The 14,462-nt window shown below is 43.6% G+C and overlaps 1 protein-coding gene across 1 annotated transcript in view; it reads right to left on the bottom strand.

Annotated features, from left to right (window-relative positions):
• Positions 1 to 14,462, bottom strand: part of trhde (thyrotropin releasing hormone degrading enzyme) — a 328,094-nt gene that overhangs the window by 239,742 nt on the left and 73,890 nt on the right. The window contains exon 3 of the mRNA XM_062982616.1: positions 11,199 to 11,325. Within this exon, the coding sequence (XP_062838686.1) occupies positions 11,199 to 11,325 (127 nt within the window). The remainder of the gene's footprint in view (positions 1 to 11,198; positions 11,326 to 14,462) is intronic.

Raw genomic sequence — 14,462 nt, 5'->3', positions numbered from 1 at the left:
ATTTTACCAGCACTATGTTATGGAAGGATTGCAACTTCGGCAGCTGCTTCCTTTTTCCTAATGCCACTACAGTCCACTATTTAAAAAGCCTTAAACTTGCTTTCAACCATCATAGCTCCCTAGATGCTGCCCAATCTTCTAAAAATGTGCAGGTTGCTTGCCTGGAAGTGCCTCTCATGCTTTTCTTGGTCTTGAAATCTCTAAAAAGATTTGATTAAGCTAACAAAAAGAAAATCATTGGCAGCCTTTTCAGAAAGGTTACTCTCCTAAATCAAGGATGAGAGTAATAATGCAACAGAATAAAGGACCTGTAATGAAAACTGTCTTAAATTCAGTTACTTTCAAAAGATAAAATTGGTATAATTTGATTTTAAGTATTTAAACCTCCTGAAGCAGATAAAGCATTATCAGAACATTCTCCATTGATCGGAAGCACTCCATACAAAATGGCAATAAATGCTTCTGTCAAAAAGCACACTAGGTACCTCCGCTTAAGCTTTCTCACTATAGCTTTAAATTTGAAATCTAACTCAATTTCATACTCTGGATAGATCCTGAAGTTAATTTTTTAAAAGATCTAAATCATTTTTATGCTTGTGCCCACCACAATTCCAAAGGGAAATCTTTTTCAGCCATTTTACAGCTTAATATGCAACCTCCAAGCTCCTACTACTGTTTAAACTCTTTCGCTAAACCCTGTAAAAACACAGCAGCACTCCCTCATCACATGAATAGACCAGATCAACAGTTTACACACTGGCTATGTGTCTCCACTGCCAGGGTAATTAAATAATTCACCAATAGGCTATACAGGCAATACCCAAGTTTCAAACAAGATAGGTGTAACTGCAACTGCATGGGTTGCAGTTACACTTAAAATATCTCTCTCTCTCTCTGGGGGGGGGGGGGAGAGAGAGAAAGAGAGAGAGGCGCTTTCAGTAGCAGAGGGAAGGGTTAACATCCCTGTGGTGTTTGTTTTTCTGTCTATGTCCCTGTTCATAAAATTTTACTTTGGTTTCTGTCCCTGTGATATTTGCATTTTGAAAACTTTGGCTTGGTATGGAAGCAAGGCTTGCTGATACAATTTCAATGGAGACATTTTTCCCCCATGAGAACTCTTTCAGGAGTGAATTTCCCTTCCTAGGAGTAGATTCCTCTCACTTCCTCTTGTCTCATCCCTGCTCTGAACTGTGAGTCATTTGTAAGTTGGATGTTTGTAACTCAGGGATGGCCTATCATTCCATGTCAATGTGAGGCACAGGAAACACACTCCTCACAACTAAGTCCATTGTGCAAGAAAAATATTGCTCCATATGCTTAGCACAATGGGAGGAGGAGGAAAACATCAATATCTTGAGTATAGTTTTACAACCTTGTCACATAAGCCAGGCGAACCGTCCCACTTTGTCTGGCTTCGCTAAAGAAACAGAGGAGTAGCGGAGCAAATTTGTCGGCCCACACACCGCACCCTCACAGTGATGTTTTCCTCATCACACGTGGAAAATGTTGCCCAAGCAGCCAGGAACACCACACAGTCAGGCTCCTGTTTTGGGAGGGAAGCTTTGTACAATGCTTCCATTCCAATTGTAGGTAGGGCCTCTGTCAGAAGTCCAGCAACATCATGGGATAGGCATGTATTCCCTGATCAAAATGTATGGGCAATGGACAACTACTGAATAGAATTCAGCTTCACACAAGAACACTCCTACTTGTGGATCAAGACTTTCTTCTCCCTTTCTCCCCCATACATTCTCAAAATGTGCTGATAGGTTGGGATATCTGCTGGATCAGAACTGAGGAGAACACAAAAGACTTAAAAATCAGTAGTTCATGAAATCAGATGTTTTGTGGCTACAACTTTGTATTCTCCAAGAAAAAATTACAATCTCAGAAAGGATGTATTGACAGGTTCAGTACCCGCAAAGAGTTTGCCATGTCAAATATATGTTCACAGTAACAAGTAGACTAATATACATGAAGCATCCCATGTTATAGGTTTTGAATTAGCAGATTCCTGAAGATCCAGGACTGAAAACCACTTTTTTCATTTCAGTCTGGGCATAAATCTGATAGAAATTGCAATTCATCTCCGCTAAAACTACTGTGCTACAAGGGTAAAGCACTTTACTGAAAATAATGTGGAAATAAACTTTGATAGTTTCTACACAACTCTCATTGTTGCTATTTATATTAAGCATTCAGCAAATGGTGCTATCACAGAAATAAATATTGTGTGTACAATCAGCCTTCCAAGCCATACCTACAGTAAACTGCTCTGTTTCCCGGCTGGGATTGACTTGCCAAAATGCTCATACATACTCATTTCAGAGTCTTTGGAGATGTTTAGCCAAATACACCTTTAAAGTATTAAACCAACCTTTCAAGATTTTCTAGGAATTAGAGGAAACTTCTACACATGGCTAAAAACCCGGAAGTAACTGGGATAAAGGGGGGGGGTGCTTATACAACATTTAGCCAAAGTGCAAGCGGAATTGTGTTAACAGCCGAAAAGCACGTGTTTATAGGATGTGCTTAAAACACAATTCCACCCAAAAAATACACAACTTCACATGACTGTATGTCCCTACTGTCATGTAAAACACATGCTTTCCTTCCCTTCCCCCTGTGTGGATTGCTCCAGTGCATGTGCACATTTTGAAAGCCCAAAACAGCTGATCAGCTGATCGGGCTGTCAAAAAATGGAGCCATGGACACACAGGTGGCTCATGGGAAGCATAATTAGAACTCTCTAAAACCATTCCTTTCTTTTCATCTTTATAATATTAAAATGTGATGACCCATGGGCCTTGTAGTCCTGCTCATGACATTGTGATGCCTGATGAAGAAGAAAACTTGGGTTTTTTACCTTCCCAGTCAGAACTGGATTCTTCCCAGACAGATTCTTCCCAGCCAGATCTGGGAACCTTGCACCTGCAAGAGGGTTATGTTCCAGAAGTATGTCAAACAAACACTGAGGCTACATCTCCTGTGTTTTCTCGCCATGAGTTTTGTAAACAACAGAGAGGTTTGGAAGCGGCCTCGCGCAGGAGTGCTAGAATAATTGCTAAGAATTTAGCCAATTAAGCCTGCTTTCCATGAGAATCTTTAAGGAGTCAAACATCTGGTCTCAGAGATTAGCTTTCGTTTCTGGTTCCCAGAGAACTGCTCTCGGCGGGAAAGTTAGACTCTATATAGGTGTTTTACCCGCGGAGTAACTTTGCGGAGTCAATTCGTCAGCCTCCGGAGCGAGTTGTGTCTGGACAGCGCGCTCCGATCCAAGCCTCGTTCCTGTTCAAGCCTTGTTCTTGTTTTCAAGCCTTCGCTCCTGTTTCCCAGCCTTGTTTACCTACGGACCTTGCCTCGCCTTTCAGGACTAAACCTTGCCTTGTTTCACGGATTTTACCAAGTAATTCCACGGATCTTGTTCTTGTTCCTTGTTACCTTGTGCCACGATTCAAGCCTTGTTTTCAAGTATCAAGTTAATTCCTAGCCTTGCTCAAGTTCATGGACTAAAGGACCTTGTCATCTCCCCTCACTTTGCCTGGCAAAGTGAGTGTTTCGGTTATTGGATTACAACTTTGGACCTTAATATTTCATATTGGACATTGTTTCTTTGGACTAATTTTGACCTTTCCTGAAAGGTCTGCTTCTGGACTAACTTTTACATTTGCTTTTATTAACTTTATATATTTCCTTAATAAAGATATTAGATAGAATCTGGCCTCTGCGTATGGTTATTGGTGCTCTGTAGCCTGGGTCGTGACAGTTTGACTCCGCCACCCTAAGCACCAATTAACCTCGGCCAGAATGTCTACCGGAGCCGGACCTGGACCAGGCGGCCAGCCGATTACCTACACCATCGACAAGGATGAGGTGGACCGAATCCGTGATAAGCTCAATGCACAGGATGGGGAAATAAAGGGTTTGAAGGAACGCGGAATCCGCCTTCCGGCCATGGCGTTGCCAACCAAGTTTACTGGAGAAGCTTCTGAGGTTCATGTTTTCCGTCGCCAATGCCAAGCTTATCTAGAGGCCCGTGCTGCCGAGTTTCCCCAAGAAGACATCAAGGTGGCGTGGGTTTACAGTCTTCTAGACGGGCCAGCGGCCAACTGGGCGACGGCACTGTTCGACCAAGCCTCTCCACACCTAAGATCAGCGCAACGCTTCTTGGACCACCTTAAGGAGACTTGGGGAATCGAGGACAATTTGGAGGCAGCCGGTCACAAACTCCGCCGCCTCTTCCAAGGAGACAGACCCATGTCTCAGTACATAGCCGAGTTCCGAGTGCTGGCCCACAACACCGGCTGGAACGATGTTGCCCTCAGAGGACAATTTCGGGAGGGTCTCAACATTGAAATGCTGGAGGAAATCTCCAAGGTGGATCCTCCCCAAACGCTTGAAGCACTCATCGATCAATGTTTACGGGCTGAAGTCATGATTGCCAACAGGAAACAGTGGGTACGAGGCCAGAGCGGTAGAGCTGGGGCAAAACCCCCCGCTCCCGCCAGCGTTCAGCCGCGTCCAGTGTGGAGACCCCCACCACCATCCCCATACCCCAGAGGGAGCGAGGAGGTGCCGATGCAGTTGGGCAATGTGCGTCCCAGATTAGATGCCGCCGAGAAGGCCCGCCGCCAACGCCTAAATCTCTGTTGGTATTGCGGAAATGGGGGCCACTTCGCCAGAGAGTGCCCAGCCAAAGGGAAGCCCGCCGCCCGTCTTGCGGCGGCGTCCTCCACGGAGACGAAGGCGTCTGAGGCGGCTGGCACACAGCCGGCGGGGGAAGCCAACGACCGGGCGTAGAGAGGCTCGCCAACCCGGTCAAGAAACCCATTCAAGAGCCGCCAACCGGGGTCCTGTTCCTTCTAGTGGTCACCTTATGGTCAGCAAAAAAGGGACCCGTCATGATCCACGCCATGATAGACTCAGGAGCAACCAACAATTTCATTGATAGAGAGTATGCCGACTCTCTGGGATTACAATATCATGACTTCAAGAATGCCCGTGTGGTGCAAGCCATCGATGGCCGCCCTCTCAAGACGGGCCCCGTAAGCCAGTGGTCGGAACCCACCAGGATGTGGATAAGGGAACATATGGAAGAGATTTCCTTCTTTGTTACTGAGGTTCCCCATTTCCCTGTGATTTTGGGGATTCCATGGCTGACACTTCACGACCCAAGCATCTCCTGGTCCAACAGAGAACTGCAGTTTGCTTCAAAGTACTGCCAAAACCATTGCCTCGTAGCCAAGGTCTGCCATGCCACAGACACCGAGCCCATTATCACCTTGCCAAAGAAGTACTCCGAGTATTGGGATGTATTCAATGAAAAGGAAGCCGAAAAATTACCCCCACATAGACCTTATGACTGTGCCATTGACTTGGTGGAGGGGGCCCCGATCCCGCGAGGGCATCTCTACTCCCTGACTGAACCAGAGCAAGAAGCTCTCAGGGAATTCATAGAGACAAACCTTCGCAAGGGATTCATCAGACCCTCTCAATCCCCAGCCGCCTCCCCAGTGATGTTTGTGAAGAAGAAGTCAGGGGAATTACGCTTGGTGGTGGACTACAGAGCATTGAACAATATCACTAAGCGGAACAGCTATCCCCTGCCCTTAATCTCGGATCTACTAGACCGACTTCGAGGAGCCAAGGTCTACACCAAGCTGGACCTACGGGGGGCTTATAATCTAGTTCGCATCAGAGAAGGGGACGAGTGGAAGACCGCCTTCCAGACTAAATTCGGATTATTCGAGTCCCGAGTTATGAATTATGGTTTATGCGGAGCTCCCGCAACGTTCCAGCATTTTGTCAATGACATTTTTCAGGACTATCTAGATCGGTTCTTGATCATCTACCTGGACGATTTTTTGGTGTTTTCTAGATCACAATCAGAACATGAGAACCACGTTAAAATGGTGTTACAACGATTGCGGGATCATGGACTTTATGCCAAGCTGGAAAAATGCGCTTTTGATCTACAAGAGGTAGATTTCCTGGGGTACCGCATCTCGCCTCTAGGGCTCTCCATGGACCCGGCAAAAGTTTCAGCAGTATTGGAATGGCGGGCGCCAACCAACAAGAAAGAGGTGCAGCGATTCTTGGGGTTCGCGAACTATTACCGCAAGTTCATTCCAGATTTTGCCCGCTGGTCTGACCCAATCACCAGCTGCATCCGTGGGAAACAGCCCTTCCGCTGGACTGATCAAGCAGAGAAAGGGTTCCAGCAACTAAAGAAATTATTCACATCCCAGCCAATCCTTCAGCATCCAGATCCTGAAACCCTTTTTGTGGTGCAAGCGGACGCCTCTGATGTGGCAATTGGGGCTGTGCTCCTACAACCGGTGGGAGATCACCTTCATCCTTGTGCCTATTATTCTCGTCAACTAACCGCACCAGAGAGGAACTATACCATTTGGGAAAAAGAACTATTAGCCATAAAGGCAGCTTTTGAAACTTGGAGACATTGGCTAGAAGGGGCCAAATTTCCCATTGAAGTCCACACTGATCATCGGAATCTAGAACATCTAAGAACTGCCCGCAAGCTAAATCAGAGGCAGCAACGTTGGGCTTTATTCTTTGAACGTTTCAACTTCCAGATTCATTATGTGACCCCAGCCCAAACCAAGCAAGCAGACGCCCTGTCACGTAAACCGGAATACGCTGCAGGACGCAAGGAGACCTTTGAATCCCAACTACTACAACCCGAGAACTTTGCCACGCTCACAGTGGGGAACACCAAATCCACTCCCATTGATTCAACTCCCTCTACTCCAGGACCCATCTGTGCTCAAGAAATCAGGGCTAGTCAGCAAGCAGATGCCTGGGCGCAGGACCAACTTCGTCAAGGTCTGCATTTTCCCTTTTCGCTTAAAGATGGACTGCTTTGCTATAGAAATCATGTTTATATCCCACCCGGACCGGGCAGGGAAAAAGCACTTCGTCTGTGTCATGACTGCAAACCAGCAGGGCATTTCGGACTATTTAAAACCATGCATCTGTTCCTAAGAGATTTCTGGTGGCCCAAGATCCGCAAGGATGTGGAAAAATATGTCAACACCTGCCCAGTATGCCAGCGCTCCAAGATAAGAAGGGAGAAGCCCTCAGGGCTTCTACACCCCCTTCCTACCCCATCTCGCCCATGGGAAATAATTTCTGCGGATTTTATCACTGACTTACCACCTTCCTGTGGATTCACCACGATCCTAGTGGTGGTGGACCTTTTCACCAAGTTAGCCCATTTCATTCCCTGTGAAGGCCTTCCCACGGCCCAAGAGACTGCAGATTTATTCCTCCAACATGTTTTCAGACTACATGGATTGCCCAAGAGTTTGGTCACAGACCGTGGATCCCAATTCACCTCTCGTTTCTGGAAGGCACTACAAAAACTATTGGGCATAGACTCTCGTTTATCTTCAGCTCATCATCCCCAAACGGATGGGCAAACGGAGCGCACCAATGCCACTTTGGAACAGTACCTTCGCTGTTATGTAAACTACCAACAGGACAATTGGGCTTCTCTGTTACCACTGTCGGAGTTTGCCTACAACAATGGAGTCCAGGCTTCTACAAAAGAAACGCCGTTCTTTGCAAACTACGGCTTCCATCCACGTTTCTTTCCCCCTGTCATTGAAACTTCAGAAGTTCCCGCAGCAGAAGATTGGCTGCAGGAACTCACAGCGGTGCAACAACTTTTGCTCCAGCAACTGGAACAAGCCAAGGAGGACTATAAACGTCACGCGGACAAACATCGCCAGCCGGGCCCCGAAATCAAGGTAGGAGATCGGGTTTTTCTGTCCACTCGCTTTTTGCCCTCCCATCGCCCTTGCCGGAAGTTAGATGCCCGTTTCATTGGCCCCTATCCAGTGGTGGCGCAATTAAACCCCGTGACTTTCAAACTCCAACTTCCGCGTTCAATGCGCATTCACCCAGTGTTTCACCGCTCCCTGCTCCTTCCGGCGGATGGTGTGCGGCCAGATGTAGACCGGCCGGCCCCCGTCCCTATTTTGGTAGATGGGGAGGACGAGTTCGAGGTTCAGGACATTTTGGATTCTCGCTTTCACCGCCGCCGCCTGCAATATCTCATTGACTGGGTGGGTTTTGGCCCTGAGGAACGCTCTTGGGAAGACGCCTCCACAGTCCATGCTCCTGATCTAACCCGTCGCTTTCATCAGACCTATCCCGCCAAGCCACGACCTCGCGCCTCGGGGAGAGAGTCCCAGTTTGGGAGGGGGCTTGAGGAGGGGGATAGTGTGATGACCCATGGGCCTTGTAGTCCTGCTCATGACATTGTGATGCCTGATGAAGAAGAAAACTTGGGTTTTTTACCTTCCCAGTCAGAACTGGATTCTTCCCAGACAGATTCTTCCCAGCCAGATCTGGGAACCTTGCACCTGCAAGAGGGTTATGTTCCAGAAGTATGTCAAACAAACACTGAGGCTACATCTCCTGTGTTTTCTCGCCATGAGTTTTGTAAACAACAGAGAGGTTTGGAAGCGGCCTCGCGCAGGAGTGCTAGAATAATTGCTAAGAATTTAGCCAATTAAGCCTGCTTTCCATGAGAATCTTTAAGGAGTCAAACATCTGGTCTCAGAGATTAGCTTTCGTTTCTGGTTCCCAGAGAACTGCTCTCGGCGGGAAAGTTAGACTCTATATAGGTGTTTTACCCCCGGAGTAACTTTGCGGAGTCAATTCGTCAGCCTCCGGAGCGAGTTGTGTCTGGACAGCGCGCTCCGATCCAAGCCTCGTTCCTGTTCAAGCCTTGTTCTTGTTTTCAAGCCTTCGCTCCTGTTTCCCAGCCTTGTTTACCTACGGACCTTGCCTCGCCTTTCAGGACTAAACCTTGCCTTGTTTCACGGATTTTACCAAGTAATTCCACGGATCTTGTTCTTGTTCCTTGTTACCTTGTGCCACGATTCAAGCCTTGTTTTCAAGTATCAAGTTAATTCCTAGCCTTGCTCAAGTTCATGGACTAAAGGACCTTGTCATCTCCCCTCACTTTGCCTGGCAAAGTGAGTGTTTCGGTTATTGGATTACAACTTTGGACCTTAATATTTCATATTGGACATTGTTTCTTTGGACTAATTTTGACCTTTCCTGAAAGGTCTGCTTCTGGACTAACTTTTACATTTGCTTTTATTAACTTTATATATTTCCTTAATAAAGATATTAGATAGAATCTGGCCTCTGCGTATGGTTATTGGTGCTCTGTAGCCTGGGTCGTGACATAAAAAGAGCTTGAATTTAGATTTGGGTGAGGAAAGAGAATAGGAAATCTGCTTGTGTGTACATTAAGATATTCGCATGTGCGCATATGAGGTCCAGCACACCTTGCAGATGATTTTTAAAAAACAAAAAACTTCCACCCGATATCCCCCGTGCACCCTCCATCCTGATCCGCTTCAAAGGAAGATGCGAGGATGGTGGGGGACCTTATACTGCAACTAACAAGTCTGTGTGTGGACCTGCTGTCAAGTCCCAGGATTTTTTGCCCCAGTTTTAAAATCCACATTTTGGCGTTGTCTGGAAGCGTCTCGAGACAAAGCCTATTTTAAAAGATACATTTTACTGATTAGTCATAGTCAGTGACCTACATGTAAGTTTAATAACCTAATTAAGAGTTTTCAGGTTTTCAAATGCAACCTTAGGTAAAACTTCTGGAATTGGTCCAACTCAAATATTATCATTAGCCAGTGTGTTTCAAAACAGAAAGAGTTGAAGAAGTTCCCCATTGTATACCAACAACAACATCTAAGTTAAAAGTAGCCCCATATAAGCATGGACGAACATAATTTCCTGGCCAGAAAAGAACATCTACTGATAGTATCATTTACTATGTATAATGTAATCTATAAATTGTTTTGTGTAATCATTCCTAGAATGTACATTAGAGTGAAACAATACATTTTGCATGAAACACATAAAAATTATGCTTTTGTAATAACCTGTTAATATCCCATTCCTTGTTCAATCATCTTGTACTAGGAACTCCAGATTTATTTTTGATAATGAAGAAGAAAGACGTGGTGCCTTCCTTTTGACCTTTTAACCCTGCTAGCCAATTTTGAAAAAATAAATAAATCTCCAAACCCAATTCTAGGACTCACATTTTCATGACAGGCACTTACATAGGACAAATTATACAGCTATGAAACTACAATGTGATAAACTGGCATTAGTGCAGTTTCATGTTAAACAAGTTTCTGTGTTCCTTTGACATTAATACAGTATAGCATGCAACATGTCAATTAAGAGAGTGGAGTGGGGGGAAGCCTTTTCACACATTAAAAATGCATAAAATGCTCACTGTTACAGTATCAATTAATGTATCTCCTGCTACACCATTAGCTGAAGTATAAGAATGATCCCACTCAGCAGGCAAGTGCTGTAATGCAGGAGGCCCTGAATTCTGGGAAGGAACACCTGGGGCTGAAAATCGGAAAACACTTGTGAACAAAAAAGAGCCGCTGACTAATATGTTTTCTGGATCTTGGTCCCATGTGTTCCTAAAGAGGGTGGATGTAATTATACAGTGTGAAACATTTCTAGCCTCTGAAAGAAGAAGATTAACAAAAGCAAATAAAGAGAATATACATTTTATGTTGAGCTCCCTGAACTGCAAAGTAACTTTAGAGAGTTATTTTCAATAAGCACCATTATTATAGAAAATACTGGTTTGGTTTTTTTTTTCCAAATGCTTAACCCATCTGGCAAGGCAAGATGTCAGCATGACCAAATTAATATAATCCGAAGGCTAGCTAACCAAAGGGAAGCACAACATGCTCACGCACTTACAAAATGTAAATACAAATTGGTAAAACATTTCTTTTGTGGTAAACCATAAGCACACCAAATGAAATGTTACTTGAGATTGGCTTCTTATATACTAGACGTCTTTTCTCAACTGACAGAGAAATGAATATTTATATTCATTAGTTTGGATCCTAAAATAAGTAGAAATGAGAAGTTAACAGAAAGGAAATATCCTCACCCCACTCTGTAACCATCACTATTTTAAAATACCTTTATGGGTAATCTATCCAGAAATCTTCCTGAAGAATGTGGGGTAGCTGCAACTAGTTGTTGGGGATTCCCCACAATTAGCATGTATCACTCTCTCTGCAGCTTCCCACTTCTTTAAATATAGTTCTGGATTTTCTCTTCCTCTTAATACAGTCTTCTCTTTTTGGCTAAAAGGAGCTTACCTAATTTTGGCAGGGAATACGGCATTCTGAAGTAGTCTTCATAAAACTCAATTAGTCTCCGAGTAATGTTTAGAGCATAGTCCCCAGATCCTCTTCTGATGGCATCAGGTCTTGCATACAATCGGATCTGATTGGAAAATAAAACCAAACAAAGGATAAGTCACCATGGTTCCCACAGTCTTAACCTACTGCAAATAAGATGTGGCTTTCTTTTCAGATTTACTCTATGATTCCCAGTATGATCAGAGTAGGATGGTTTGGTGAAACAATGAACCTTCAGAATCAAAATGGAACAATATTAAGAGTGCCACCACTCCAAAACTATCACTGCATATACAGCCAAATTCCCAGATTTCTAAAGCAATTTGCATCAAATATAAATATTCAACACAATTGCTTACATGTGTTTTCTGGAGATAAGATGGCACAATGGATTAATATAATGGTTCTTTGCCTACTTTAAATGTACAGAAGCTGAGGTGGCTCAGTAGGAGAGAAGTTCATGGTAAGTTAAGAGCACTTTCCATAAAGCTCTGAACAGTTTGGGAGTCTGGGAAAGTAATATAATAACTCATCCACCCTTCTTTATACTAGCAGTGACAGTTTTTCTTGATGAGCAAAATAAGCCCTTGGAAACAACCATTTATAAGCTTACTCATGTACATAAACAATTAGCATTCCTGAAGCTCATCCATGACTGCTCTAGGCTTCTATTTCTATTTTCAAAATGCAGTAAGTATATTAAAGCTGCACATACTTCTTACACAGTTTTGATGTTGATGCTGCATTCAGCACAAAACATTTCAGCTGTCTTCTTGTACAAATCACCAGAATAAAAAAGCTATTTCTTCATCTAGTGAGTGCAGGTTTTAGACTTCATTGCTTTCATAAGCTGGGAAAGACTCCATCTGCACATGATATTAAGCCAGAATTTTTCAGAATTCTATCTTACTGCTCATGCTGGGGCCCATGCCCAATGGTTTCTGCTACAAGAGCAGCTAAAATCAATAGTCAAACTTAGGGCTGTACCTAAATCCTAGATTGTCAGATGATCTGACAATCACGCCATCATCAATTCTTGGTTTTTATTTGTTGCTGCAAAAAAAACAAAACCCAAACACTGTAGTGCAGATTCATCAATACAGTTTTCTGCCATAGAAAATCCAGATTATCTGATTTGAACTGTATTACCGGTATATGGCAGTGTAGACTAATATAATCCTGTTCAAAGCAGATCATATGGATTATCTGCTTTGATAATCTGTATTATATAGCAGTGTAGAAGGAGTCTAAGGCTGGATCTATAGTGCCATATAATCCAGTTTCAGAATGCAAGTTTACTGCATTGAACTGGATTGCATGAGTCTACACTGCCATATCATCCAGTTCAATGCAGTTCTTTTTAAAATCCTCATGTTGGAATCAAAATCTAGGCGCCTGTAACAGAGAGGTGGAAGATGGCATCCCTTGTTCTTCCATCCCAAATAAAGTCCACCACTCCTCCTTACCTCCATGGTCATCAGTATTTTAAAGGGATAACCTTTCTTCCAGACCAAAGACATGCAGCAATATAATCTGATGCTCTGTGTAGAGCTGTCAGGGAATTATTATTATTATTATTATTATTATTATTATTATTATTATTATTATTATTATTGGGGGGGAGGGAACTATGGAGACAAAGGAACAGGAAAGACTGCCAAAACCAGCCTCATTGCATGTGCCCATATCTCAATTCAACTCTATATTTAGAAGCATATAAACTAATATATTTAACTGATTTCTGCTGTTCACCTAAAATCACAGTTTAATGATAGCAATATGTAAACAGCATTATTAATTGCTTTGACTCTTTGCATTTAGATCCCTGCTCTTATATAGGTGCATGGAACCTTTGCAACCTTCTCCAAATATTTATTCAAGTTTAAAGAACTAGATTTAAGTTAAGATTATGGCCTCATTATACAAATACATGCATCACAAATTTCTGAATAGAGATAATAATTCTTGTGCATAGGTTCACCACATGCTCTGCCACCTCAGTCTTACTCACAGATATATGGCATACACCATCTAATGAACAAATACAAAATGAGGCATATGCAACTAGCAAAGGGGGCATTTCAATGCTGACCCTTAGTCACAGGATGTCTCTCCAATGGTCTCATCAGACGGGATGCTTCCACCCTGTTTTGGGGACAGAGCCCCATGCCGGCCATCACAAGATGTCATGTAACTTCCGACAGAGGCCCCACCCCCAATTGAGGTAGAAGCGTTATTGGACATTTCTCTCCCAACACGGGATCCTTCCTCGCCAGGAAAGCAATGCTTCTCACATATGATGGGAGAAACGCCACCGTAATAGAGTGATGTGTGGGGTGACAAATTCGTCCCGCTGCTGACTCTGTATGATAGCAAAGCAGGATGCTTTGCCTGGCCTTTGTGACGAGGTCATTAAATAGACCGCATGGTATACAAACCATGATCCTTACAGCAACTTTTACCTCCCTATACATTTCAATGTCAAAATCTTTTACTGCTTTTCAACTAATGAGCTAGGGCTTCCGTCTTGGACACAGGATGAATTCTTGTAACTTTAATCCTGAACATCAACATCAACAGATTGTGAGTAGGATAAGGTACTATGAAGCTATATGAAGCTGGTGGAAGTACTTGTCCCCATTACCTTCCAAATTACCAATTATCTTATCATTGGTGCCCCCATTTTCCCTCCTCTGTTATTTCCATTGACAAGTCAAAAGCTATGCCAGGAGTGGATGGCTACAGCTGAAAACTGTTGTCTTTATTTATATCCCACCTTTCCCCCAAGTCAGCATACAACAGACACAAAAACTGAAAAGGATAAAATGAATTAATCTCAATTTAGTTGTGATTATAGTATCAAAACGTTACAGGAAACTGGCACAAATACTACTAAGCACCATTTTTACTCTGGAGGAATTTTTAAAGGTTCTGTTTTGACATTTCCTTTCATTTTTTACAAACATAATTTTTATTATACTCTACTATGATAATTTTGATTATTAAGGTGACAGGGAGGAGAAGGTGGCAGTGGTCATGCTCACCCATATCGAGACAGCATTGGGGTGTATGGCAATTCCCTGCCACGAATGTGGCCTCCAAATGCGACACAAGCTGCATTTTGGCTAGTGTGGAAGCACCCTATGATTGGATTGCTGCAAGTCTTTCAGGCTATATGGCCATGTTCCAGAAGATTTTTTATCCTGACGTTTCATCCACATT

The sequence above is a fragment of the Anolis carolinensis genome, chromosome 5 (genome assembly GCF_035594765.1).
Source record: "Anolis carolinensis isolate JA03-04 chromosome 5, rAnoCar3.1.pri, whole genome shotgun sequence".
Classification (NCBI taxonomy): domain Eukaryota; kingdom Metazoa; phylum Chordata; class Lepidosauria; order Squamata; family Dactyloidae; genus Anolis; species Anolis carolinensis.
Note: the sequence above shows the minus strand (reverse complement) of the source record. Positions and strands in the feature narration are given on the sequence as shown.